This window comes from Gallinula chloropus, assembly GCF_964237585.1.
Source record: "Gallinula chloropus genome assembly, chromosome: 1".
Classification (NCBI taxonomy): Eukaryota; Metazoa; Chordata; class Aves; order Gruiformes; family Rallidae; genus Gallinula; species Gallinula chloropus.
In genome coordinates, this window is record NC_140085.1 from 141,488,959 (window position 1) to 141,516,127 (window position 27,169).

The 27,169-nt window shown below is 37.5% G+C and overlaps 1 protein-coding gene across 1 annotated transcript in view; it reads left to right on the top strand.

Moving 5' to 3' along the window:
- HERC2 (HECT and RLD domain containing E3 ubiquitin protein ligase 2) overlaps positions 1-27,169 on the top strand; it is a 119,030-nt gene that overhangs the window by 63,360 nt on the left and 28,501 nt on the right. Inside the window, exons 36-69 of the mRNA XM_084271807.1 lie at positions 253-440; positions 913-1,105; positions 1,725-1,907; positions 2,474-2,658; positions 4,327-4,474; positions 4,562-4,758; positions 4,996-5,226; positions 5,875-6,010; positions 6,589-6,732; positions 8,139-8,281; positions 8,486-8,753; positions 8,913-9,055; positions 10,528-10,626; positions 10,723-10,891; positions 11,003-11,128; positions 11,930-12,038; positions 12,183-12,322; positions 13,865-14,055; positions 14,841-14,946; positions 15,114-15,205; positions 15,726-15,901; positions 16,423-16,534; positions 17,489-17,570; positions 17,668-17,811; positions 18,386-18,476; positions 19,891-20,068; positions 20,602-20,683; positions 20,766-20,937; positions 23,146-23,290; positions 23,964-24,189; positions 24,718-24,889; positions 25,435-25,621; positions 26,405-26,545; positions 26,936-27,127. Of these exons, the coding sequence (XP_084127933.1) occupies positions 253-440; positions 913-1,105; positions 1,725-1,907; positions 2,474-2,658; positions 4,327-4,474; positions 4,562-4,758; positions 4,996-5,226; positions 5,875-6,010; positions 6,589-6,732; positions 8,139-8,281; positions 8,486-8,753; positions 8,913-9,055; positions 10,528-10,626; positions 10,723-10,891; positions 11,003-11,128; positions 11,930-12,038; positions 12,183-12,322; positions 13,865-14,055; positions 14,841-14,946; positions 15,114-15,205; positions 15,726-15,901; positions 16,423-16,534; positions 17,489-17,570; positions 17,668-17,811; positions 18,386-18,476; positions 19,891-20,068; positions 20,602-20,683; positions 20,766-20,937; positions 23,146-23,290; positions 23,964-24,189; positions 24,718-24,889; positions 25,435-25,621; positions 26,405-26,545; positions 26,936-27,127 (5,291 nt within the window). The remainder of the gene's footprint in view (positions 1-252; positions 441-912; positions 1,106-1,724; positions 1,908-2,473; positions 2,659-4,326; positions 4,475-4,561; positions 4,759-4,995; positions 5,227-5,874; positions 6,011-6,588; positions 6,733-8,138; positions 8,282-8,485; positions 8,754-8,912; positions 9,056-10,527; positions 10,627-10,722; positions 10,892-11,002; positions 11,129-11,929; positions 12,039-12,182; positions 12,323-13,864; positions 14,056-14,840; positions 14,947-15,113; positions 15,206-15,725; positions 15,902-16,422; positions 16,535-17,488; positions 17,571-17,667; positions 17,812-18,385; positions 18,477-19,890; positions 20,069-20,601; positions 20,684-20,765; positions 20,938-23,145; positions 23,291-23,963; positions 24,190-24,717; positions 24,890-25,434; positions 25,622-26,404; positions 26,546-26,935; positions 27,128-27,169) is intronic.

Sequence of the window (27,169 nt, forward strand, 5' to 3'; positions counted from 1 at the left end):
GGACCATTTAGCCACTGGACTTAACATTATAATGTGTCTATTTTGTCCCTTAGTGTTCAAAATCAAGTATTTCAAGTCCTGTGCATTTAAAACCATTATATCCTAGTTTCCTAAAAGCTTATCTGATAGTATGACCTGTTTCCTGTTTGTTATTGCTTTTATACTGCAAACCCTATGTGCCTTAAAATTCCGAAGTGTGACAAAAGTATGTATAAAACCTTGTAGCTGGTTTTAATTTTTTCCCCTCTTTAGGACCTAGTTCTGACAACATTGAAGAAGATATGATTGCCTCTTCTCGTGGAGCTTCTGCCACAGTTTTAGAAGAGTCAAGAAAGGAAACTACACCTGTTCAGCTCCCTGTTTCTGGACCAGAGCTTGCAGCCATGATGAAGATTGGTACCAGAGTGGTGAGAGGGGTAGACTGGAAATGGGGTGATCAGGTACAGCTTCTTTCAGTATGACTTTGGGTGTGTTAAAATCTAAAGTCTCTATTCAATGGACTGTGAATTTTATGTTTGAACTGTAAAGATCACTTTACACTTTAAAGATCTGGAGCATTAACATAAAGAATATTAATTGTTTGCTTAACTTGGTTTTTTGGAGATTTTTTTTTTTAAGTGAGCCTGTTTTGAGTTACAATTTAATAGGAAAATGGATCACTTGTTTGCTTCAATATTTGCGCCTAAACTAGGTGCCTGTATGTAGTATACAGTAGAATGCAAACATGAGTGTTGCTGCAGTTCATTGGGGTAATTTCTTTTGAAGATTGTGGAATGCTTTTCAACTTTCTACTGGATTTTGAAACATTAGTGAAGGTTAGCAGCAAATAAGAGCAATAGCATTGTTATTTTATGGATTAGGATATGAATTAGTGTTGTTGATTATGTAACGTGAACTTCTGTCTTCTGTCAGGATGGACCCCCTCCAGGTTTGGGTTGTGTTATTGGAGAGTTGGGAGAAGATGGCTGGATCAGAGTGCAGTGGGACACTGGAAGTACAAATTCTTACAGAATGGGGAAGGAGGGAAAGTATGATCTCAAACTAGCTGAGCCACCACCAGCAACGCAGCCCACGACAGAGGATTCAGACACTGAGGACGATTCTGGTAAAAAAGCAATTTAAAAAATATATATATTTTTTTTTTTTTGCATAAAAGTGGAGGCAGGGTTTCATTTGAATTCCAAAATTGATATCTTATAATATGAAAAAGTTTCTTTCACAGGAGAAAAAGCTTCATCAGAGATTAACTTAATAGGTGTACATTTCTGATCAGAATATTACTTAAGATCACTTTACTGTGAGAAAGGAGGATAGAAAAGATGGTATTACATTTGTTTGTATTCATGGGTCAAAGACAAAACAGTGTTATCCAACTGAAATAGTTTCAGTTACACATACCAGAAGCCATAAATTCTAATTTATGTTAATACCATTCTAAAGAGTAGTTTTTTATATACCTAATTATACATTCAGTCATGCTGCTTCCCTATTCTTGGCACGGTATTTGGAATTTCTTTTGTGTACTGCCAGGGAGAAGCTTGAAAATACCTGTAGAATATTTGTTTAGTATTTTGCTCCTGCAGTTGGAAAAAAGGAATCTTCTTCATGTCAGATCATCTTAGACAAAGTATTTTCCACAAATTTGTCACACTGTGGGGTTTTTTTGTAGAACTCTGTGAAATAGATTAACTCAGTGTATTCCTCTGTCTCTTACTCCTCTACAGAAGGAGAACAAGTTGAAAGGAATCTCCACCCTACTTCCATGATGCTGACAAGTACTGTGAACCTGTTGCAGACACTGTGTCTCTCTGCTGGTGTCCATGCTGAAGTAATGCAAAGTGATGCGACTAGGACTTTGTGTGGTCTACTCCGTATGCTTGTAGAGAGTGGAACAATAGATAAATCAGGTATATTATATAGAAACAGGCCAGTTCAGCCATTCACTTGTATATTGTGCCCTGTCTTGTGGTTTTGTAAATCTTTTTGTTACTAGTTTTTAATCCTTTAAGACCAAAGGCTAGAAAATGCACTTTCAGAGCTTTTAAAATCTTAATTGTTAGCAGAAGCCATACAAATGATCTTAAGCATTCTTAAAACAGGAGAAATGCACAAGCTCTGGAGCATCAGGGCATGTATGGCTGGCTTGCACAATTTTTTAGCAGTCATCTTCTGTGTGGGGAAAGTGGTGTGGCTGGGTATGTCTCATTCACTTTGATAGCTGCTTTTTAATTTGAGAAGTAATGCTATAAGCTGCTTTGGAATGAAGAAACAGTATAAGGATGAGAATTGTTTTAAAGGCATATTTAATAAAGTTAATTACAGGCTCTAAAATTGAAGTTAATAGTTCATGTAAAGACGGTGGTGGAGTTGCTAGCTCAGTGTTATTTGTCCAAAAAGCCCCGTGTAGTGTATAGAGAATTATGTAGCTGGCGGAAAAGTCAACTGTTATATGTATATATCTTTTTGTTTTTAGCTTCCTTGCCAAATAAATTAGTTTATAAAGAACAGCATAGGAGTTGGTGCACGTTGGGATTCATTCGAAGTATAGCACTCATGCCTCAGATGTGCAGCACACTTAGTACATCTCAGTGGATAACTTTGCTAATGAAAATTGTTGAGGGGCATGAATCTTTCACTGCCGCTTCACTGCAGAGACAGGTAATGTGTGTATTTCCAAGTTACTTTGATAGGCAATGAATTAAGTAAACTTTAGTTGTCTTAAAAAAATGAATTAAAAACAGAGATGGAAAATGTCCTTGAATCCGTTTTTAATTAGTTGGGAAAAAGTGACATTATTCCTATGTTTAGGATTCATTGTTTCACATCTGTAAGTTTTTCACTCTTCAGGGTACTACGGACTCGCTTGTTCTGTTGAAAGCCTGAAAGCTTCGTACCGATGGGAGGCCAAAACAGTGTTCCAAAAATCTGTTCAGCAAACTCCCATGTAACATTTCCTAGAAAGCTGAACTGAAGAATAGGATGACAAAAAGATCATTAGGAAAACTGTGCCATTTCCTTTTTAAGTTATCAAATTCTGTATTATCTACTGTCTCTCCTTGTACAGTAAATTGTTCTTTTAATTACAGTCTCTCTTAAGAAACTACATCTTTGCATCTTATTTTGGCATTGTATTTACGTTGTCCCCTTTTCTCTTTTTTCTTCTTTTTTTTTTTTTTTTCTTCTTTCCCTTCTTTTTCCTTTACTCAGCATCTTGTAATGCCTTTTTTATGACACTGAAAAGCAACCTTATACTGGAATAGCTCTTCTAAGTCTTAAAGCTTGGGGATCAAAAGATCATTTTAATCTTTTCCTTGATAAGACATCAGCATTTTTTAACTAAACCCTTGTATCAAAGACCTGTGCATTTTTATGTGATCTTCCAACAAATTCTTCTGGTATTTTTAATGTAATGAGACTTACATCATCGTCCAGACCTTAGTGCATTAGAGCCATTTGTGCTGCTTAGTGGAATACTTGAGAATATGAACATTCCTCATGTACCAGCATCTATATAACTTGACAAAGACAGACCTTAAATTTTTAGAAGGGTGTGTTATTGACAGAAGTTTACAAGAAGAGAGTTCTTCATTGTTACTGATCACTTGTACTGGTCTTCTGGGTAGAATATGAGGAAGCTCAAAACCTGACAACCTACTTGTCCCCTCCAACCCATTCTGTGATCAGAATGTACAACCCCACCTGCTCTTTGAAACTGCTGCACTTACACCTTCCCCTGTTCCTCGTCTGTCCTGCCCTGAGTATGTAGGGTTGGTGATGCTAGCCTGTTCCTTCTGTACTGCGTCAGAGGCCCTAGCTTCACAGTTTGAGTCTCATTCTGGTTGCTGTTTGCTTTCTTGTATCATTCAGCTTTATATCTCATAATTTTTAATTAACATGCCTTCATTGCAGAACACTTGGAAACTTTAGTTCTCAAATATATCTTAATACAAAGTTCTGAGTCTGGAACGTAAATAAACCTTCCCATCCTGCTTTCCTGTTTTTCCTATGTGTTTTAGTCACTTACATCGTTTCCCAATATATGTGTGTCTCATGTCCTGAGTATTGAAGAGGTTGGATTCACTAATGTGCCAATAAAATCGTTGCTGACTTTGAACTTAAATAGCTTCTTTTGAAATACTGCTCAGGAAAAGGAACAAAAGAGCAGTAGCTCTAATTTCCACAGCCAGAAAGAATCGGCATTATAGAAAGAACTACAAAGGGAGGCTCACTTTTAAAATATCTTTCTTCTATACTTAATATGTTTGAGAATTTCTTTAATATTTGGTGACTTAGAATGGAATAACATTAATTTTGTTCTCTTTTTAGATCCTTGCTGTACATTTATTGAAGGCAGTACTTCCATCCTGGGATAAAAATGAAAGGTCAAGAGACATGAAATTTCTTGTAGAAAAACTGTTTGGATTTTTAGGCAGCCTCCTTAGTACTTGCTCTTCAGATATCCCACTGCTCAGAGGTAGACAATTTTTCCCCTCACTGTCTTACTTTTACAGATAGAAAATGCACACATGGAATTGGTAACAGTTGTGCTTTTTCTTTCCAGAATCTACTCTGAGGAGGAGAAAGGCCAGGCCCCAAGCATCTCTAACTGCCACTCACAGTAGTACTTTAGCAGAAGAGATAGTGGCACTGCTGAGGACACTCCATTCGCTCAGCCAGTGGAATGGACTCATAAACAAGTACATCAACTCTCAGCTAACCTCCATCACCCACATCTTTGCAGGAAAACAGTCAGAAGGGGTAGTTTCCACGTTTTAAAATAAGCTCATTTTTTATAGCAATATTTATTTTGAAATTATAAATGTTAAATGTTTGTAAATGATATTAACTTTTAAACCATTTTTGTATTTTTATATATATGTGTATTTAAGTGTTGTAACTTTAAAATTACAAGTATGTGTGTTTAATTTTGTATTTTAAAGCAGCTACAACTGCATGTTTTCTCCCTACAGTTAGTTCTGTTGTGGTCTTTTTTAGGCACTGTTGGATGACTACTTTCCTGACACTGAGAACCCAGAGGTGGGAGGCCTGATGGCAGTGTTAGCTGTGATTGGTGGCATCGACAGTCGCTTGAGGCTGGGTGGACAAGTAATTCATGATGAATTTGGAGAAGGCACCGTGACGCGTATCACCCCAAAAGGGAAAATCACTGTACAGTTCTATGACATGCGGACGTGTAGAGTGTGCCCTCTGAATCAATTAAAGCCAGTAAGTTTGTTTTGCTGAGGCTTTCATACAGAGAAAGCCATGGTTAAAGAATCAGATACAGTGCAAAGAAAATACGGTTCTTCATTGGGTGAACATACTGACATCCAAGACATACAGTTCTCTCAATGCAAATCTAAGGTGAACCCATATAGGGCCTTGAATTCGCATCCTCATTTGCTGAGGTGATGAAAGGAGGAGGGATTTGAGCTGTAGTCCTTTGCCTTGAGTTAAAATCCCAAGTCATAATGTGATTTATAGCTCTTATATGAGAGGAGTTTATTTATTTCTATTTAACTTGATTTGCTTACTATTCTAGGCATGCTTGAGAGTTTTCATTTGAATCTTAATCTCAAGTTGGTTAATAAAGCTTTATTGAAATCATGAACTGCCTGGTCTGCTTCAGAGACTGCAGTCCTTTTCACCAAGTAGGCCTGCAGTGTGTGGTACAAATGCAGGCTGAGGAGCTACGTAGGGAATAGAGATCTTCTCCAGTTGTTCCTGGTCAAGAACAATAAGATGCATGCTACTCTTTCTCTTCTTCACTTAATAATCATTGAAACTTTTGAAGGATTTTGTAAAATCTTAGAAAATGCTTATCTGTTGTTTGTTTCTTTTTTTCTTTCCCCTGTTTTTTCCCCCACTTTCTAGCTTCCAGTTGTGGCTTTTAATGTGAACAACTTGCCTTTCACTGAACCTATGCTATCCATTTGGGCTCAACTAGTAAATCTGGCTGGAAGTAAAATAGAAAAACAGAGAATGAAGTCTCCTAATCAGGGTCTTTCAGGTACAGTTGGGGCTTTATTTTTGGTTTTAAATAGCTAGATGTACTCTGGAGAAAAAAGCTGATAACAGCAAATATACAGAAGAAAAAGGGTTTTCTGTAACCTTACCTTTTTTCTTAGTGCATATTATTTAACATTGACTGTGAGACAGACTTAACTAGGAGACAAGTTTAGCTATGAGATTAATTACTCAGCAGTATAAGTGGAATACCGTTTCTACTTCGGCAAGAAAATGTGTATAAGCTTTTGGGGCCTGGACTTCTTGTACTGAATTGTTTAAAATATTGGATGCATATAATACCTTAATTGCACTTAGTATGCTATATATCGGCTGTGTATGATTGTCTAGGGTGTGAAAAGTAGGAGGGAGGTGTTTTTAATGTCATGGGTCATAGGATATGTGCAGACTTTTTATCCAGATGCTCATCAAAATAGCTCATACCATCAGTTTTTCAGAAAATTTCACACAGTGAGTTAAGGTGTAAATTGATTCTTGGGCTGAGGTTGTATGAATTGATAGCCTTTCTTCTCTAATACAAGAGATTTCTAATGCTAGTGGCTGCTTAATGTTTTCTGATAGGTCAAGTGGATTTGGATCTCCTGCGATGCCAGCAGTTAAAGCTGTACATTCTGAAAGCAGGCCGAGCTCTGCTTTCGCACCAGGATACGCTGAGGCAGATCTTGTCTCAGCCAGCTGTGCAGGAGTCTGCATTAAACCCTGCAGGTATTCTGAAATGCAACCTGTGTGCTGCTGTTTGTTTAGACAGTAGATGGAGTATGAGACTGTAACCCTTGCTGGTGGCAGTTGGAGGGCAGAGGTTAGATTTGCCCTCTAAAGATTTAAAATTAATATTCAGGAATGTGTTAAACTTCCACACTAAAATAATTTTGACATTTTAACTTACGTTTTGAAGACCAAGTGCATCAAGTGTTTGAAGCCTGAAACTTGGACTTTGCTAAATTTTCAAGTCTTTTATAGTTAGTAAGCTTTATAAGTAATTTAAAAAAAAAATTGTGAGCTTTTTGCAGTGGTTTATTTTTCTATTTCAAAGCTTAAAGTGTGAGTTCTCAATTGGCTATTCATCGTTCTTCAAATGTTTGCAGTTTCCAGTAAAAAAAAATTACCAGGATACAGTGTCTTAAGCATAATCTTAAAAAGAGTTTAAAGAATTGTAGTTTTAATAGTTTGGGTTCACTCTACATATATTCATTCTACATAAAAAATAAAATAGCTCTGTCAGCTTTCAGGATAGCTATTGATGTCTTTGGTGTTTATATTATTTGTGCATTTGTGAAGCATGTAAATATAATTAATATCTTGGGTTTACTTGTATATTTCTGGACATTTTTGCCAGTTGCCTGATTTTAGATCAACAGAGTAGTGGTTTTCCCAGGAGTGGAACATGGGTTTACTTTTATCATCAGTTTTTAAAGGGGAAAAAACCCCACACCCAATTTTTTCCCCTCTTAACCAGAACAGCAGAAGTGCATAAGGACTATTAACTATTTTGTTATTGTTTCAAATAACTTCTTTATGTTGGAGTTAAATGAAGAGTCATATAGCCGCAGTAAAGAGCTAGGAAACATGCATGCTTATGCTAACAAGAATACAAAACCAAATATAAAAGTTGCAGACTTGTGAGCCAGTTCATTCAAAAAAGGTGTGTGCTTTTGAAGGGGCAGTAGGGTGCTTTTCCTTATAGGTGATTATTAGGGGGAAATGACTCAATCCAGAAGGTATGCACCCTGGTTTTGGCAGCCAGTGAGGTTGTTAGTTGTCTGTATGAAGTGGTTTATCCTGGAAGTGGTTTATCCTCTGTGCAATATTCATATTGTAAAAAGCAAACTCAGAAGATACTCATGCAAATTTGCTGTCCACTGAGCAGTTTCTGCTAGACAGGCTCTGGGTCTGTTTTAGTAAAACTACTGTTTATCTATCTGCAAATACCTAACTTGCTTTTTTTTTTTTTAATTGAGATGGTAGCACACATTTTAATCTTAAAATGCATGATTCCTGTGGAAAAGAAATATGGGCGAAATAGTATGTTTGTTCAACCAAATAGACCCCAGAATGTCTTGCAATCAACCTATATTACATGGTTTTGATTAAAGTGATGTTTTTGTTTCAAGAGGATGGAGCCGTTGCCTCTCCTGACATAGGAGATATGTCTCCCGAAGGACCTCAGCCTCCCATGATTCTTTTACAGCAGCTTTTGACAGCTGCTACGCAGCCATCACCTGTGAAAGCAATATTTGACAAACAAGAGCTTGAGGTACAGTTTGTGTTTTCAGCTAATAAGTAACCTAATAAAGCAGTCTGTCTAAATCATACTCCAATTGAAACACCTTAAGCTGTAGGTTAAAAAAAAGTAGATGCTGGACCCTTTTTAGCAAATAATGTTTAATTTCAGTCACACACGTGCAGAGACACTATATATGCTTATTTTGCTTGGACTGATTTATTTGTTCTCATCTAGGCTGCTGCTTTGGCAGTATGCCAGTATCTGGCTGTAGAGTCTACACATCCTTCAACTCCAGTGTTTGAAGACTGCAGCTCTAGTGAAGCTACAACACCCATCACAGTGCAACATATCAGACCCACAAAAATGAAGAAGCGCAAGCAATCTCCAATTCCACCCCTCCCCATTGTAGTTCAACTCATGGAAATGGGATTTCCTAGGAAAAACATAGAATTTGCACTGAAATCTCTGTCTGGAACCTCTGGAAGTGCTTCTGGATTGCCAGGTATTTCATTTAGTTAGATTAGTGATGTTAGAAGGAGAAAAAAGTGAGCAGATTAAAGTGTTACTTACAAGGGAGCAATTGTTACTTCTCTTTTTGGATGCTGTGTTAAAAATGTCAGGGAATCCCTTAGAGACAGACTGAGTTTGCTTTCTGTATTAGGAGTGGAAGCCTTGGTTGGCTGGTTGCTGGATCACCCTGATGTTCAAATTACGGATCTCTCTGATGCTGATACTGTCTCTGATGAATATTCAGATGAGGAAATAGTGGAGGAGGTAGAAGAAGCTGAAGCTGCTTGCCCTGTGGTAAGGATCAACTTACTAAAACCTAGCCATCTGAGCTGGCTGCAAATTTTGTAATTCTTTCCCTTTATGAACTTGCTTTAGAGTACAAGGACATTCTGCAGTCTCAAGCTTTTAAGACTGTAACAAGAACCATGGTTGCCATATCTAAAGCATGTCATAAATACTTACAGAATGAGTTCTTTTATGTATGAGTAGCACAGGAGAAGAGTGGAATGCAGGTAGATGTTTCACTAGTGGTACCTGGAAGTATCCATGGAGTTAGTTTCATCTAAAATAGTCAACACTATAGAGTAATATTTGTAAAGGAATCAATTTTTTAAATTTTATTTTTTGCCACCTCCCTTGTTCTGAAAAATAAGTGTATTTTAGTGAAAAGGAATAAGGAATTAAAGAATAAACAGCAAAAAAAGTCAGGGGAATAAATTTGGTTTTCCTTATAAAAAACATTTTTACTAATTGGTGATAAAATAACCTTTACAATGCCTGTTAAGCATGATGACTTGAATGTGAACATTAGGTTTATGTTGACTTTCAGGAACTCTTTCAGAAAGGCTTTGCCAATAAGGTGAAATTAGTTCTGTATTTCTATTTATTCTTTTAAGGAGTTCTGTCGTATTTTCTTTGTAATTGAAAGAAATGCATTATATTTTGAAGGAAGTAACTCTGACATTGAGTTCTGATCTTTGGCAGTATTGCAGTGATATACTGTGCCTTGAATGAAAAAACTTTTAGTGCTCAGAACAAAGTTTTCTTAAAATTCTTGTTACAGCTGGAATGCAGTAGTTCTCTGAAGTTAATCAAATCTTGAAAGGAATAATTGTTGATAACTACAATCTTAACTTTTTTGTCAGCTTACTTATCTAAGGGAATACTTTAAGTCCATATTGCATTACATAACAAGTCAGTGGAGTAATGTGGGGAGATTACCATTCACCACTGTGTGATTTTTGGATTTTTCCTCACTGTACAAGTAGCTTTAGTGGAATGTGAATGTGGATCTGCAAGGCTACACTGATTGCACACAAATCCTCTTTTTTTGCTTTGGCAAGCAGATATCATAATGGCAACTTGCATCTTGTTCCACACATTGAAAGTTTGCAGCTGCATTCCTTGACAAGTCATTTTGAGAACTAAACTTTAATTTGAAGTAGATCATAAACAGTATGATCTGTAACAGAAACCTCTGGCCAAGCTATTGCCCCCACTGCACCCCAGCCCCTGCTCTCTGCTACGTGGGACAAAGAGCAGAAGGGCAGCCCCACGACCCAGGAATTTTACAGGAATGGGGCAGGGAGCAGGGGTGGAAACTGCCATGTAGTGAGTTGACCTGTTCAAGACTTTACTCATTTTGGTATGCAACTAGGATATTATCTGTGGGGGGGTTATCTTCAGTCTGTGCTAATGAGTTCATTTATCCAAACTGAAAACACATTTTCTAACTGTTACATGTTCAATTTTGACTTCTTTTCCAGTCAAGTGGTGCTGTTGTAACAGAGAGCCAGACCTATAAGAAACGAGCTGATTTCTTAAGTAATGATGACTATGCTGTGTATGTGAGGGAGAATATTCAGGTAAGTGTGATAATGAAAACCTATTGTGAAACCACTTTCCTTCTGATACAAAAGTATTTTACATAATTATGGCATTCTGTTGTCCTTTTTCCCTAGGTGGGGATGATGGTTAGGTGTTGCAGAACCTATGAGGAGGTTTGTGAAGGAGATGTAGGCAAAGTTATTAAATTGGATCGAGATGGATTGCATGACCTGAACGTACAGTGTGATTGGCAACAGAAGGGTGGTACTTACTGGGTCAGATATATCCATGTTGAACTTCTAGGTAAGTTCACTGCTAACTGCTTTTAAATAAAAACCTGAATGATACAGTAAAGGTGATTTATTTTGGGGGGGAAAGCCCCACTCACCATGCATTTCTTCTTGCAACTGCTAGGGTTCCCCCCGCAGAGTTCTGCCTCTCATATCAAGATAGGCGACAAAGTGCGTGTGAAAAGCTCTGTGACCACACCCAAATACAAGTGGGGATCTGTTACTCACCGAAGCGTGGGAGTTGTCAAAGGTAATGTATATTCAAAATGGAGTGTGGGAGGGAATAAAACTGGAAGCCACACAGGGTTTCTGCAGTGTTGAAGGAAGTAGTCTTCTAGACACGCTTACAAACCACACTGGTTTTGTGTTTTCATTATAAGAGGGTATAGAATGCATTTGGTGTCTGTGTTGAGTTTACAGACATGTGCTCTGTGGCAGCCCAGTTTTTAGTGTGTTCATCTGCCTTTTGAGCCACTACAGTCACATGCAGTAAAGGTCTTTAAAGGTCTGTGCTGCTTCATGTTGTAGCTCTCATTTATACTTTAGATAAACCACAAATGGTTTTCCTTTAAGAAGTAAATCTAACTTGAAGATTTCATATGAAAGTGAGTAGAAAATGGGGGGTGATAGCATCAAGCTGTAAGGGGTGTCCTAGAACTAATCTGTGGGGCATAAATTCTTTGAAGAGGTACAGATTATGGTCATACTATATTTCTGCTTTCAATTGCTCTCTTTTGGGAACTGTTTAACCTCACCCCTTAATAAAAAACCTCAAACAAACGAAACAAAAACCCAATCAGAGTCAAGGAATTTAAATAAAATAATACAGATTAAAACCCCCCAACAATTTAGAACTCTCTTTCCCTTTGCCCCTTTCCAGAGGGAAATCTGGTTAGATTATAGATTAATAATGTAGTTTGGTTAAAACCAAAGGTTACTTTTGAAAGCTGCTTTTTTTACATGTTCCTGCTCTGATGTTGCACAGGATGCTTTCTGCTTCATTTTATAGAGATTTGCAACACATTGTATTTTCTGCATGTTTTTTTCACAGCTTTCAGTGCCAATGGAAAAGATGTCATTGTAGACTTTCCTCAGCAGTCTCATTGGACAGGCTTATTGTCAGAAATGGAGCTGGTCCCCAGCATTCATCCTGGAGTCACGTAAGTGATTGGTGTTTTTCTTAATGGGTACAGGTTATCCTTTACAATTATAGTCTTTGATTCTATTAACTTGGCTGCTGTTACAATTAACTAGTGCTATGAAAACTGGTATAAATATATTTACTTGTTGTTTTGTGAAATCAGGTGTGATGGCTGTCAGATGTTTCCTATCAATGGACCTAGATTCAAATGCAGAAACTGTGATGATTTTGACTTTTGTGAAACTTGTTTTAAAACCAGGAAGCATAACACCCGACATACTTTTGGCAGAATAAATGAACCAGGTAAGTTTCAGAATCTGTGTTTCTTAGATTAATTAAAATGCATTAAATTTTTATTTCTTTTTTTAAAAAAAATAGTTTTTAAAGGTTTTGCTTTGCTAGATAATAAAAAATTAGTCTTCAGACTGACCCTCTAGACAACAAAATATTTTTAGCAGATCACAACACTGGTACAGTTGCACATGCACTAAACCAAACCATCAACCCTTAAGCTTTACTTGTACTGTTAAATTAAAAGAAAAGGCTATGTGACAGAGGAACTCTGTGTCAGAACTAAGTTTTCAGTTATATTAAGAGTAAAACATACAGTTCTTCCTGCCTTTTGCTATCAGCCTAAGTGTAGGTAAATAGAATCCTCATGGCAGCAGATGTGGCTTGAAATACCCAAGATTACCACCTTACTCTTTAGTTGCTCTTCAACAAATTTGCCTTCCAATGTGTGATGGCTGTTGCATCGTTTCCTCCATGTGTGGAGGCTCCAGAGAGGTGTGGTAGGAAAGGGGAGCCTTTTGAAAGACTCATAATCAGAATTTTTAGGGCAAGAACAGATGTACCCATTTTAACTCCAAAACTTTTTGGGTTTTGCATTATTATGCAGAACTCACCTAACATCAGCGCTTATTTCTTTTCCACCTATCTAAAAATCAGTCTGATCCCTGGTGTTTGCAAGGTGATGCTAGCTTTTGGACTAAAGCTCTTCATATTTACATGTAGCCAGTCTAATTGGTTTGGAAGATATTCCCTGCTAGAAGTCAGGAGTATACATTGCATGTGTATGAAGGTTTGTTGAAAGAGTAAGAGACTTTCCATTAAGAAATCACTTAATATGGTTGTACAGCTGGTACAGTTTGAATCTATAATACTTCCCGTTGACCTGGATAGGGTAGAGGAGTTACACTGTTCTTTTAGTCAGCCTTTCTAGATGCTACAAAGACCAGTGAAGGGATGTAGAAGTGAGTTTTGGCAAGGAGGAAATCAGCAACTCGCTATACAACCTCATTCTTGAACAGGATTTGGAAATTTTGAGTATGTATCATAAATTTTTATTTTCTTTTTTCCTTTGTTTGCTTCAAAAGTGAGGACCCTTTCAAGGTGGCTGTTTAGTCAAGAATGTTAGTCTTTTAAGAATTCTGCCAGTTTAAAAATTGTACACCCCTGTAATGTTACTTTTAGCGTCCTGTATTTGTGAAGATAGTAATTTTCCTGATTTTTTAAATAATTATTTTTTACTAAATTGCACTTGATTTCTTTGTACAAATCAATCCTAAGCGTAAGAATAGAAAGTGTGACTGTCCCAAATGACAGGCAAGAAAACTTGTAGTCAGGTGAAGTACTCGAAGGTCTTGAAAAAAACCCACAAATCTTGAGCTGTGCCCTTTAAATAGCAGTATTATCATAGCAGTGTGACCCGTTTCTGAAGTCTGCTTTTTTGACTACATACCTGAAATCTTTGATTTGTCATATTTTCTTTCACATTCCTTACGGATTTAATAAAAGCAGTTTCCTTTGGGAGGTACCTGCTTAATGTTTCACTTAACCCTGCAGGCCAGTCTCCCGTGTTCTGTGGGCGTTCTGGAAAGCAGCTGAAGAGGCGGCATAGTAGCCAGCGGGGAATGTTACTGGATGATTGGTCGAGAATAGTTAAGAATTTGAATGTCTCATCCTCTGTGAATCAGGCTTCACGACTTATTGATGGTAGTGAGCAGTGCTGGCAGTCTTCTGGCTCACAAGGAAAGGTAACCAAGCCATAACTGGTTCATTCTGGCATACATTTTTCTTTAGAGGCTAAATATTTACCTTAGTGAAACATATTTGGTTTTTACTTTTGTGTGATATAGTAAAAACAAACATCTGAAGTACAAAACTATGTTTCTTCATAGTAAATGTGTCCTGCTGCTTTCAAGTTAGTTCATGTGAATGATAAGGAATTAATTCTGAAATGGAGGGTAATTATTCTGTTCTGCAGTTGCTTATATGGTTAAAATTGCCTTTTTGGTATGACTACTGATGGAAATTTTTCTTAACAATCACATGAATTATATTTTAGTGAAGTGAGTTTGCAATATGAAAAGCACCAGTGCTGTCACTAGCTAAAATAGTGTCCCAACACACCAGGACTTCTGGCTGGGCGCCTGTTCAGTATGTTTTGATGATCTATTGATTGCCATGCTGAGAGTGCTAAGAGTACCCTCAAGTACCCTACCTTTGGGTTGCATATAGACTCTAACTGGTTGAAGATTTACATTAATGTCCTATTACTTAACCTCCAGTCAAGAAAGCCTGATTTTTCAGTCTTCCCAATGGTGTCACTCTTTGGTGAAGTAATTTGCTGTTCCTCTTATATTTGGAGGTTGGCCAGGTGAGAAGTTCCTTTGGCCAGTTCCTGTGCATTGCAGCTGTTGTGTACTGTTTGCAAATGTGTTTTGTGTTTTCTTCAAAACCAACACATGTTTATTCTTGTTAACCATACTGTGATCCTAATGATAAGATCTGAAAATGAAATTTTCTGTGTTTCCCCTAGCACTGGATTCGCTTGGAGATCTTTCCAGATGTTCTTGTTCACAGACTAAAGATGATAGTGGACCCTGCAGACAGCAGTTACATGCCCTCTTTAGTTGTAGTTTCAGGTATGTGTGTGTTCTTGAAGTCTGAAAAATACTTTTTTTGGTGCATTCAATAGTAGCTATTTATCTGGTTTCAGTTAATGTAGTCACCTATTTAACATGCATTGTGCCTGTTTATGGAACAAACTCTGTATCTTAAAATGTTTTTCTTTCCATGTTTTGTTTTCTAGGGGGGAATTCCTTAAATAACCTTATAGAGCTAAAGACAATCAATATAAATCCTACAGACACCACAGTGCCTCTTCTCAGTGATTGTACAGAAGTAAGTGAAGTTTGTGTGAGAATTACTCTTGTATGAAACAGAAGAATGTTCTGCTGCAAGAGAGGGATGGAAAGCACTGTTGTTTACTAAACAGTGCCTTTTTAAAGTTATTTATCCTGATAAGTTTTATTGTAATCACAGTATAACTCCATAATAGCCATAGTAGTAAAGATATTTTAGTTTTCTGATGTGATTCAATATACCTACAAACCAAGAAGACATCCCAATAAACTTAAATGGGTGACAAAGCTTATTTTGCGTAGTAGTTTTGATCTTCAGTAACAGCAAGTAGGAATGCTTAATTAATTTTTAGAAGGTAGGAGGTGAAATCATTCTCAGATTAATGAGGTTATATGGTTGTCCTAAAGTATGAATTATGTAAGGCTGAAAAGCCAGATATTTAATGTTACAGATTAATTTTGTTAAGGTGACAAAGTCAAGTAAAAGTTCTTATTCTTTCCTATGTTTAGTAAAGTTATATGAGACCCAAAAGATGGCAATTTAGTTTTTTATTTCTTAGTACCACAGGTATATAGAGGTTGCGATCAAGCAGTGCAGAAGTTCTGGGATTGATTGCAAGATCCATGGCCTCAGCATACTTGGACGTATACGTGCAGAGGATGAAGATTTGGCTGCAGTCCCTTTCCTTGCTTCTGATAACGAGGAAGAGGATGACGATAAAGCCAACACTGGAAGGTAAGCAGCTGGAGGGGCTGGCAGGGGGAAATTATACAGAACCTTAGTGTCTATATTTTCCAATCAGGAGATTATAGAAAGAAAAACAACTTAGGTTGTGTAGTAGTAAAGAGAAATCAGTATCTTGGTTTGTCAGAGTTGTAGGTGGGCAGATCATTTGGTGATAATTACCTTCTTTAAGATCATCACACAGGTAAGGTGATAGCATTTTGTGCAGCTCTGCAGCTTCTGCAGTATACTTGGATTTGAAAACCTAGCAAAAAACTTGGTATGATTATATTTGATATGTCTGATTTACCACTGTTCAGAAAAACATTCTGGTTTGGGTTTCGGTGGTGGTTGTTGATTTTTTTTTTTTTTTTTAAATTTGTTTTAGCAACCACCTAACTGTGATGTTGTAGTGATGAGTGCTAGAACTATTCCATACTGTTCAATCAGTAAACACAGTAAAAAGGTGCCTGTGCTATAGCATGCATCTTGCCAAACCCACTTTGTTTTGTTCTTTTTTTCTCTATGTTCAGCCTTGTTAGAAAGAAGGCAGCTGGGCTCGAATCGGCAGCTACAATAAGAACCAAAGTTTTTGTTTGGGGACTGAATGACAAGGACCAATTGGGAGGGCTGAAAGGTTCCAAGGTACGTCTGTTGCTTTGATGTTTTATTACAAAACAGACACAGCTAAAAATAAAATGTACAAGTCTCACACAACTCTAAATTTAATCAGAATTTAAAAATTTATTACTAAAAGTTATGAAGACTAGGTTTTAATGTGTTTTTTTACTTTTAAGACAGTAGCTGTCATCTGGGTGGAAAATTGGAGAAAATTTGTGTTTGGTTATTACTCTGAAGCCCAGTTTGATTTTTAGCAGCCACTGAAATTGTTTTATGTGATAGTGAACTAATTGTTCTAAAAATTCTAAAAATGTGTAGCACTCCATACGTACTCTCTTCCCTTTGAGTTTGTGTGCCAGACTTGGATGTATGTTGATTTAAAACACTTGAAGGAGATGATAGATGTCTGTTTATTTTTACTTACTTATATATATATAAAATAAAAAACAAACCCCGCAGCTTGATCAAAGACTTCTTTGTAGTAATGGAGAAAATATGTTCTGTAGTCTCTTTGGCTTGTCTTCTCACCCTGCCCCCACTTGAGTTGATCTCTAATCCAGATTGCTAAAGCATTTTGGTGCTGAAACTCAGCTGATGTTTTGTGCTCAATATGCTGATTCGGAATGTGCTGATTACCCATCAACTGGTGGTGATGTGCCCATCTTCAAAACTGAGTTTGGTTTTCTCCAGAAGTCTTTACTAGAAGGAAAATTCTTGTTTATATCACATAATTTCTTCCTAGGTTTTGTATTTATCATGGTTTTGGTACTATATGTTTTCTCTTGGTCTCTGATGTCTTCCTGGTTTATTTTAACTTGTATGTGTGAACTGTCATAGTATAGAGTTTCCTATATTTAAAAAAAAACCCTGCACAAACTTTATCTCTTAAGTTAACTGGTTTATAGTTGCAGAATACCTCTTCTTTTTAAAGTATAAAACTTTAAAGTGTATGGTAATGATCTCTCCCCTCTACTGTAGATAAAGGTCCCTTCCTTTTCTGAAACTCTGTCTGCCTTGAATGTTGTGCAAGTAGCTGGAGGATCCAAAAGCCTTTTTGCAGGTAATACAAGTTTGAAGCAACTTTCATTATTTGAGGTTAGAAATAGATTTCTGTTACGAAACATTAATGGTGCTTGGCACTTTCTTCTTCACTTTAGTGACTGTAGAGGGTAAAGTATATGCCTGTGGAGAAGCCACCAATGGAAGGCTGGGTTTAGGAATATCTAGTGGAACTGTGCCCATTCCCCGCCAGATTACTGCTCTCAGTAACTACGTGGTAAAGAAGGTGGCTGTTCACTCAGGTACTGGCTACTTCTGTTCTTACATACATAAACATTACATATTAAACCTGAAAACAGTTGCTTTGCAATTTTCTTGGGTGCTGTGATGCCTCAGCATGTCTGATAGTATTATTTTTTTAAAAAAATACAGATGATAAAATTCTGTCTGCTGCAAAAAATGTCATGTGAAGTCTAATGGTTCTGTTGTTAAAATCTATGAATTTACACCACACATTTTCTTCATTTTTGGAAGTTAAGTTTGGTAACTTCTGACTAGTTTTTCAGTCTGATCCAGTGAAAGTTTTTTCATCTTCTATTATTGCTAAGTGCTGGGTTTGGTTTTGTTTTTTCTTTCAGCATTGAAAGTAGCAAATTGAGTGATTTATATTTTTTTTCTTTTTAATGCACGGAAACCTGCTTTCACAGAAGTTTTGTGTTTTATATTAAATCACAAAAACTCTGAAGAAAATAAGTAACATGTGTTGGCTTAAAAGGCTCATACAGGTGCATTGTTGAAGTACAACAGTGTAAAAGTGTAAAAGTTGTGAGATTTTTTGCTAGACTTGAAAGTTTTAATTTATGTTTATGCCTTTAGGTGGCCGGCATGCGATGGCATTAACTGTTGATGGAAAGGTATTTTCATGGGGTGAAGGAGATGATGGAAAACTTGGTCACTTCAGTCGAATGTAAGGATACCAAATATGTGTATTTCAGTAAGAGAACGTTTGTGTTGCGTAATATGATGCAGCTGAGTGCTGCTTTTGACAATGACAGGGGTTTTAATACAATAGGAACAAAGAATTGTGTTGTGAAAAGATACTGTTTTTTCAGCAGTGTATGCCAATCTGTGATGCAGCATTTGTAGCAGTCTTCAGTTGTTTACAAATGAGGCATTTAGTTAATATAGTAATTGGAAATATACCTAGTGGGTGAAGTCTTTTAATAGTGTTTGTGAATGTTATTAGTGCACTGGCACACTTTCAGACATAGAATTTTTGGTTTTTTTATAAGGTGGGGCTTATAGAGGTGCCTTGGGGTGTTAAAACCATGGCAGCTTTGCATTCCTGAGCTGTAACAGCTGTAAGTGTGGCAAAGTATTTTGTAGCTTGTTTCTTTAGACTTCTGTTCATAAACTTGTTAGCCAGAAATAAATTTCTTATGCTTTTCAGTGGTACATAGTGTAATCCTCCACAGGACAGCTTTGAGGAAAATTTGAATTGTCTCAGGATTTTTCTTTCTATGCACCACAGAACAATGTTTTGAAATAATAATTAAAAAACCCTGAACCCCCAAAACATAGGACATGGGGAAATCTTTGTCATTCTGATATATTTTGAAGACGTGCTCAGAATACATAAAAAATTACAGTGACAAACTCAGGTAGTTAATATCTGATGACAAATAAATGTTTGTAGGGATATGTATGTCAGATCAGTGTAAAGAAGTCCAGATTAGAGAGCAGTGTTGTTATTTTCTGTAATTTTATTAGAAGTAAGGCTTAGAACTCTCTGGCATTTAATTGGACCAAATTTTCCAGAGTCCATGCATAATTTTATAAAACCTTAGTAGCAGCTCTGAAACTCTTCCCTAATTTAAGAGAATACCGTAACCATATGAATAGCAAAAGTTTCCAGTACTCTCATAGAAGCTGAGCAGTAAATTCCAGTTATCATTTCTCTCTTATAAGTGCAAAGTTGGGATAAAAATGTCATCTCTTAATTGTACTGTCTGGCTCAGTGTCCACAGAGTGGAGAAATAATTACTTCTAACAAATAGTTTAACTTAGAGCAGTGACAAGATACCAGTTTTCCCTTTATATTATGCACTCTAATTGATTCAACACTTCAGTGTTTTGGATTTGTCACCACGTTTTTCAGCATATACACAAAATCTTTCTTTAAGTAAACTTACTTGGAAGTACATTAAAATAGAGTAGATTTACAGTGCTAGTGAAGACTACATATTGGAATCATATTGTTACATCTTATCCTTAGGTTACTGTTAGTTACTACACAAAGTTTTTTTGGATTATAAAGGTTGGAGTAGATTGTGTAACTCTTTTGTAATTAACACAATTAATTGTTTGCTGATGTTCTCTAGGAATTGTGATAAACCCAGATTGATAGAAGCATTAAAAACCAAACGCATCCGTGATATTGCTTGTGGCAGTTCCCACAGTGCTGCCATTACTTCTAGTGGAGAGCTGTATACGTGGGGTCTTGGAGAATATGGAAGGCTGGGGCATGGAGATAACACCACACAGCTGAAGCCTAAGATGGTAAAATGAAATGTTTCTTGTCTCTGAAATGCAAATGTATGTGCTTAATAATGTATATAAAATAAAACAAAAGTAAAGCCAAAAACCATGAAAGCAGGATGAAGACATCATTTTGGAGTGATCTAAATTAAGTTCTGGTACCTGTACCTCTAAGAACAGGTAAACTATTTCAGAAAGGCCAAGGAGATCCATTCTCTTTTTTTTGTTTTTTCTTGGGAAGTGGTGCAGAATGGCTAGTGCTCTTTTAGAACATTCATGTATGGGGGTTGGACTTGATCTCTGGAGGTGCCTTCCAAGCACCAAAATTCTGTGAGAATTCTGTGAGTGTCATGCATCTAGTTTGATACATAACTGGAACCTGCTATTCTCACTGAGTGATACTGGTTCCTGAGTGAGCAAGGCTTGATAAGCCTTCACTAAATGGAATTCTCAGGCTGGGTACAATTGACAAGATCAGTCATAAGAGCTTGAACATGTGTGTAAGATTTTTAACCACAATTTCTTTGAAATGTCTTGCTTTTTCTGTTTTGTAGGTGAAAGTGCTCCTTGGCCACAGAGTTATTCAGGTCGCTTGTGGAAGCAGAGACGCTCAGACTCTTGCTTTGACAGATGAAGGTAGGGCTAACTTGTTCCAAAAGCTTTTCAACACATGGGAATATGGTGATCATTGTTTGACCTGCAGTTTGGTGTTTGTTAGGTCTGGTGTTTTCTTGGGGTGATGGTGATTTTGGAAAACTGGGCCGAGGAGGAAGTGAAGGATGCAACATTCCTCAGAACATTGAAAGACTGAACGGCCAAGGTGTCTGTCAGATCGAGTGTGGTGCACAGTTCTCATTGGCACTGACCAAATCGGGAGTGGTATGGACATGGTATGTTACCTTTGCCAGAAAACATTAACAAAGCAATTACTGAGTGTGTGTTGTATTTATTGCTGGTTGACTGACTTAACACCATCTGTGCTGTATCTGTGTGCTTTGACTTTTAAATGGGCAGCTCCTCAAGGCAAGCTGTGATCTATCCAATTACTCTAGGGCTATGTCCCGTAGTAGGCTCAGTGCTGTATTGCACTCATGTTAGGATGCCTGCGTCTTACTGATCAGTGGAGCAGTTCAGCATGAAAAATTCAAAACTTGAGTGGAAAAAAGAGAACCCAAGAGTCATAGTTTGGAGTACATAGTCTACAACTGAAGCAGAGAATTAAAGAGTATGGTTGTAATAGAGTAAGGAAATAAGCTCGAGTTCAGGGGAGATGGAAAGAACTTCCTTGGAAACACAGGGTCTCTTCAGAACTCATTGCTGCTCAGAAGGCCACTGAGTTGACAGTAATGATGCCTCAAGAACTGATAGGAGATGATCGCTAGGAGTTACTAACAAGATGGCTTTATTTTTTGGTGTGTTTGCCTGCTTCTGCTTTCTTTCAAATACTAGCTTGGCTTTGTGAGTTTGTAAATCTTTCTGTAAAATTGGAGAGCTTACTGTATGGCAGATAAGCTTCAGAACTCTAACCAGATCAAGGTCTTACCCCATCCCTGTGAAATGACTGTTTGATGTGCATCAAAGCTAAGAAGACTTAAAATGAAAAGAAATCCACAGAGCTTCTATTTTTAGAAGTTACTTATATATAGAAAAGCTTTTAGCAGAGATGCCATTTCTCAGTGGCCACAGGAAACTATTTGTCTCTTAAATTTTTTTTTCAGTAACAAAAGAGTAGGAGGAAAGGGAATCTGTCAGGCTAAGAACTCTGCAAAATTCTTGTTCATTCCTTCCTTCTTTACTTCCCCGATTTTCTCTTAACACTGTTACGTCTAGTCATAAAATCTACAGCTATTTCATGACACTGCAGGGCTGCAAGAAGACTTTTTGGGCTTATTTCAGCTGTGCGTGCCTGCGGTTCAGGCTGGCTAAGTTACTTCTAAACTTTTATCTGATTAAATCTGTACTGATTTAAGGAAAAACCCACAACTTCTGTTTTAGTACTGTTACCTTCCTGATCCCACATTTGTCTCCAGTATGCCATAAAGTTTCTTTAGAAAAAGGCTTTTTCAGCCTGGAGAAGAGAAGGCTGCGGGAGGACCTCATTTCAGCCTTCCAGTCCCTGAAGGGAGCTTATAAACAGAAGGGAAATCAACTTTTTAAAAGGGCAGACAATGGCAGGACAAGGGGGAATGGATTAAAACTAAAGGAGGGAAGGTTTAGATTAGACATTAGGGGTGAGTTCTTTACAGAGAGAGTGGTAAGGTGCTGGAACAGGCTGCCCAGAGAGGTGGTGGATGCCCCGTCCGTCCCTGGAGGTGTTCAAGGCCAGGTTGGATGGGGCCCTGGGCGACCTTGTGTAGATCCAGGCCTGGAGGTTGGTGGCCCTGCCTGTGGCAAGCTGGTTGGAGCTTTATGATCCTTGGGGTCCCTTCCAACCCATGCCATTCTATGATTCTATGAAAAATTGGTTGTGGTGAGCATCAGAACTGAGCGAGTGGTTACAGAAAACACAGTGCAAGAAGTCTCAGGGTAGGGTTGTGTTTTTTTCCTGTTTTATTGACATTCTTAGAGATTTTGTAAGGTGTTTACCTTACTTTTGCATGTGGTATAATTTTAGTACAGTTTCTGGGGAACAGTGTTAGAATAATTTAAATTGTGGAGGCTTGAGAACCTAAACTGAGGCTTGCAACAGTGTGAAAAATCTCAGCTCTGAAGACATGCCAGTTCCTATGTATTTTTCATATGAATATACTTGTCTAAGGGTCTTTGTTAGATTTATCCTCAGAAGAATAAAACTGTCCAAATCTTATCAGAACACATCAATGTTTTTGTAGGTATTTATAATTGCAGGGTACCTGCAACAGAGGAAATTCAATGTTATCAGAGTTGTGCTATATGGAAAAATTAGACATAAATGCTGCCTGTTCTATACTGAGCTGAAAAGTTATGGAGTCACAGAACTGCAGCCATCTGGTTTTAGGCCTTTGTAATTCAGATGTGCAGAATTTGCTAGTTGGTGCTTGTGCTAAGTGAAGCATTGTGGTTCAGGAAGCTGCACTGACAGAGGAATGTGTAAACAATGTCTGGGATGTCTCTTGCAGGGGTAAGGGCGACTACTTCAGGCTGGGCCACGGCACAGACGTACATGTTCGGAAGCCTCAAGTTGTGGAAGGACTGAGGGGTAAAAAGATCGTGCACGTGGCCGTAGGCGCACTCCATTGCCTAGCGGTTACAGACACTGGGCAGGTACATTGTGCATCCTCCTCCTTTCCCCTTTTTCCTTGATCTTGGAAGGAATGAAATAAAATGAAGAAGATGAATGTAATGCTGATTAAGTGGAATAAACATTTCTAATTTATATTTACTTGCTTTATAGTTCTTGAACAAATACAAGCATGATCCTAACTTAAAATACTTTAGTTTTCATATTATTATGGACTTTAAATGTTCTTGTAGTATCTTTTATAATATTTTTTTAGTTTATGCGTGATCAGTTTCCTGCTCCTCACTCTTGATATGCAGAAACAGTCATAGTATTCTGGAGAGACTTTTCTGCTGTGATCCAGCATTATCATTATCACAGTATTGGTTCAGATCCCCGGTGTAATGACTGTGCCATTCTTCTAACTTAACTGTTTGCCATGAACATGAAGTAATTTCTGAATCTACTGCTGACTTTTAAATTGGCAAGAATTTATTAATCATGTGATAACGTGCTGCTTTGATTCTCCTCCCTCCCTTATTTTTATGTATGATAATGGCTGCATTAGTCAAATAATTTTGTCATGACAGTAGGGTCTCTGAAGTCTTCTAGATCAATAGTACAAATCACTAATATTCATCTGTAAGAATTTTTAAGAAAAAAATGAAATGAGGCAACCAGTAAAGCAAAGTAATATGTGGAAATGTTTGCTGGCAGGTTTATGCTTGGGGTGACAACGACCATGGGCAACAAGGGAATGGAACTACGACAGTCAATAGAAAGCCTACTCTTGTCCAGGGCTTGGAAGGCCAGAAAATCACCCGGGTTGCTTGTGGGTCTTCCCACAGTGTAGCGTGGACAACAGTGGATGTCGCTACACCATCTGTTCATGAACCAGTACTTTTCCAGACAGCAAGGGACCCTTTAGGTGCTTCTTATCTTGGTTGGTATTTCTTGTCTTACATTGAGTTTTTTATGCCTTGGGAGAGTTAGTTGTGTGTGTGGTTTAATAGGTGATAGAAAAATGCAAAAAGAAAGCTGTATTTAAAAAAAAAAAACAAAACAAAACCCAACCAAAACCAACACAAAAGAGCAAGAACTACTTACATAAAATATTTTATCAGTATTTTTAAGAGCACCTAATAATATTCGTGCTATTTGAGAAATTTCTAACTAAATCTTCAAATTTAGAGGCTGATCACCAAAGTACTTAAACCTGTATTACCTTAATCTTCATGTGTAAGTAACAAGGTAGAACACTTTTATGAAAGTCCTTGCTGCAAAGCTTCAGTATTGACTTTACTCTTGTAACCGTAGGCATTGGAGTTTAAGAATCTAATGTGGAGTTAGTTTTACAGCCATCCTTCTGACTTAATAAGAAATTAGATAAATCAGCTCCACTTATGTGGTACACCGTTAAAACATGCTCACTTTTTTCTTCTTTTTGTCTTTTTTCACCCCCTCACTCTAGGTGTTCCTTCAGATGCAGATTCTTCTGCTGCCAGTAACAAAATTAATGGGGCAAACAGTTCCAAGCCGAATCGCCCTTCCCTTGCTAAGATTCTCCTATCACTTGATGGGAATGTTGCCAAACAGCAGGCATTATCCCATATACTGATGGCATTACAAATCATGTATGCCAGGTAGGCATGCAAACATTCTTGCCTTTTGCAGAGCAAAAGATGACATAGCTGAATGCATCTACTCAGGTCTCTTGAGCCCAGGTATAAATTGTTTCTCAAGTTCAGACGCCTCAGGATTGGCCTAAGCTTCATTAAATTTGCTTTGGTGTTGTTGCTGTTATGTTTTTTCTCTATAGAAGCTCCCAGTGCCTGGGGAAAAATTACTTATTTAGGAACACTGAAGTAAATAATGTAAAAGAAGTGTAAGAAAAATAATGATGGATCATGTGGAGGACACAGTGGCAGGCAGTGTGGAAAGGACAATAAATTTTATAGTGCCCTTGTTTATTGATACAGTATTTGTGCCAAAATTCACAAAGAGGAACTCATGTAAAATTGCTGCCTTAAAATACAGTATTTAAGCATCAAGCCTAAAGGAGAATGGAGATCTTAAGGCACTTGGAGATCTCTCCTTGTTTTATTAACATAAGCTAATATATTTTTTTTAATATTTTCAACAAGGGAGTATAATTATGTTTATGTTAATCTGTCCAAAATGATTTCAGGGATGCAGTTGTTGGAGCATTGATGCCTGCGAGTATGATTGCACCAGTAGAATGCCCCTCTTCATCACCAGCCCCCCCATCAGATGTTACTTCTACAGGAAGCCCTGCAAACGGAGATGAATGCGTGCTTGTGGGAGATATAGAGGAGAGGCTGAGCCCAAACCCATGGCAGGACAGGAGAGGGGAGGTAAAGTGTCAGATGAATTTTTCCAACAGCATTTACCAGTTAAGCTGAAAAATACTGTCCTGTTTTGCTTGATAGTAGCAGAGGTTGAACACTTCTTCCGTGCTCTGTTTTCAGGACTGGGTACTCTGCATGTGTCAGATTTGGAAAAAATAGACTCTTAGTATGAAATCGGTTTTGACCTTTCAGAAAGCACTGTGTCACTTAAATGTGATTGTGATGATTCCTACTAGTGTTACAGAGTTAACATGACGATACTAGATGTTTGACCTGATATTAAATTCATCTCACAGGAGCAATCTTTATTTTTTTTTTTTAAAGTCAACACTAAGATAATATTTGACAATTACTTAATGAAATGTAATTGTAAACATATCAACTAATGCAGACTAGAGAGCCTGAATGGAATTCTACTCTTGATTCCCAACTGCTGTCAGAAGCAGAAAGAAGAAAAGGCTTCATACTGAAAAGTTCTTTTCCTTTAACAAACTATTAATTTGTCATATATTGTTAGGGCTTGTCTCCTACATTGGAGGCTTTTCTGCAGGCACTAATGTATTATTGCATGTTTTTGTAGCAGCTGTTATTGTGGTAGGTGTTGGCTGGTTTGCTGTGCTGGGAACATAAAAGCTAAAAATACAGGGAGGAAATCTCTTGGTTTGGATTTTATGGCTTTTTTTAAAAATTGCTGCTGCTTTTGAATGTAAGCCCTTCTAATAAATAATTAGACTCTTAAAGATTTTACACTATCTTGTTGCAACTTCTGTTATCATTCGTTTTGACTAGGTTGTTTCTTCAGAAGATGCTGTGACACCATCTGCTGTAACTCCTTCTGCTGCTGCTGCCTCTTCCCGCCCTTTCATTCCAGTCACAGATGATCCCGGAGCTGCCAGTATCATTGCAGAAACCATGACAAAAACCAAAGAAGTAATGTTGTCAATACCTTCTTTAAAAGTTAAATCCTTACCATGCTTTTATCAAACAGGTTTTTTTTCCTTTGGGGATTTTTTTTTTTTGTGCTTTTAAAGTTATTCCTTAAATCATTGCATTTTTAAAAATCTGTCCAAAGGTGGATGGGTTATTTATTTGTTTGTTTATTTATGACCCAAAGTTGAAGGAGGTTTATTTTCAGAAAACTTCATTCATTTAAGCTATGGGTTTTAACAGTAGGTTAATTTTGGGGCTATATAACACCAAATTTACCAACGGTGTTTTAAACTGCCTCTAAACTTCTTCAGACAAGTGAGCTTGTTCCAATTCAGTACAATACTACTTTTCATCTTCACTGCCTGGATATTTCTGCAACTTGTTTTATAGGATGTAGAAAGTCAAAGTAAAGTGTCTGGCCCAGAGCCTCAGTACCTGGATGAATTTACAAGCCTCTTAGTACCAGATGACACGCGAGTCATGGTTGACCTGCTGAAGCTTGCTGTGTCCAACCGAGCAGGCGAGAAGGGAAGAGATGTTCTTTCAGCTGTGCTGTCTGGGATGGGCACAGCTTACCCACAGGTCAGGTTTTGTTTCTGTTGCATTTTAACTGTGTCCTTTTTC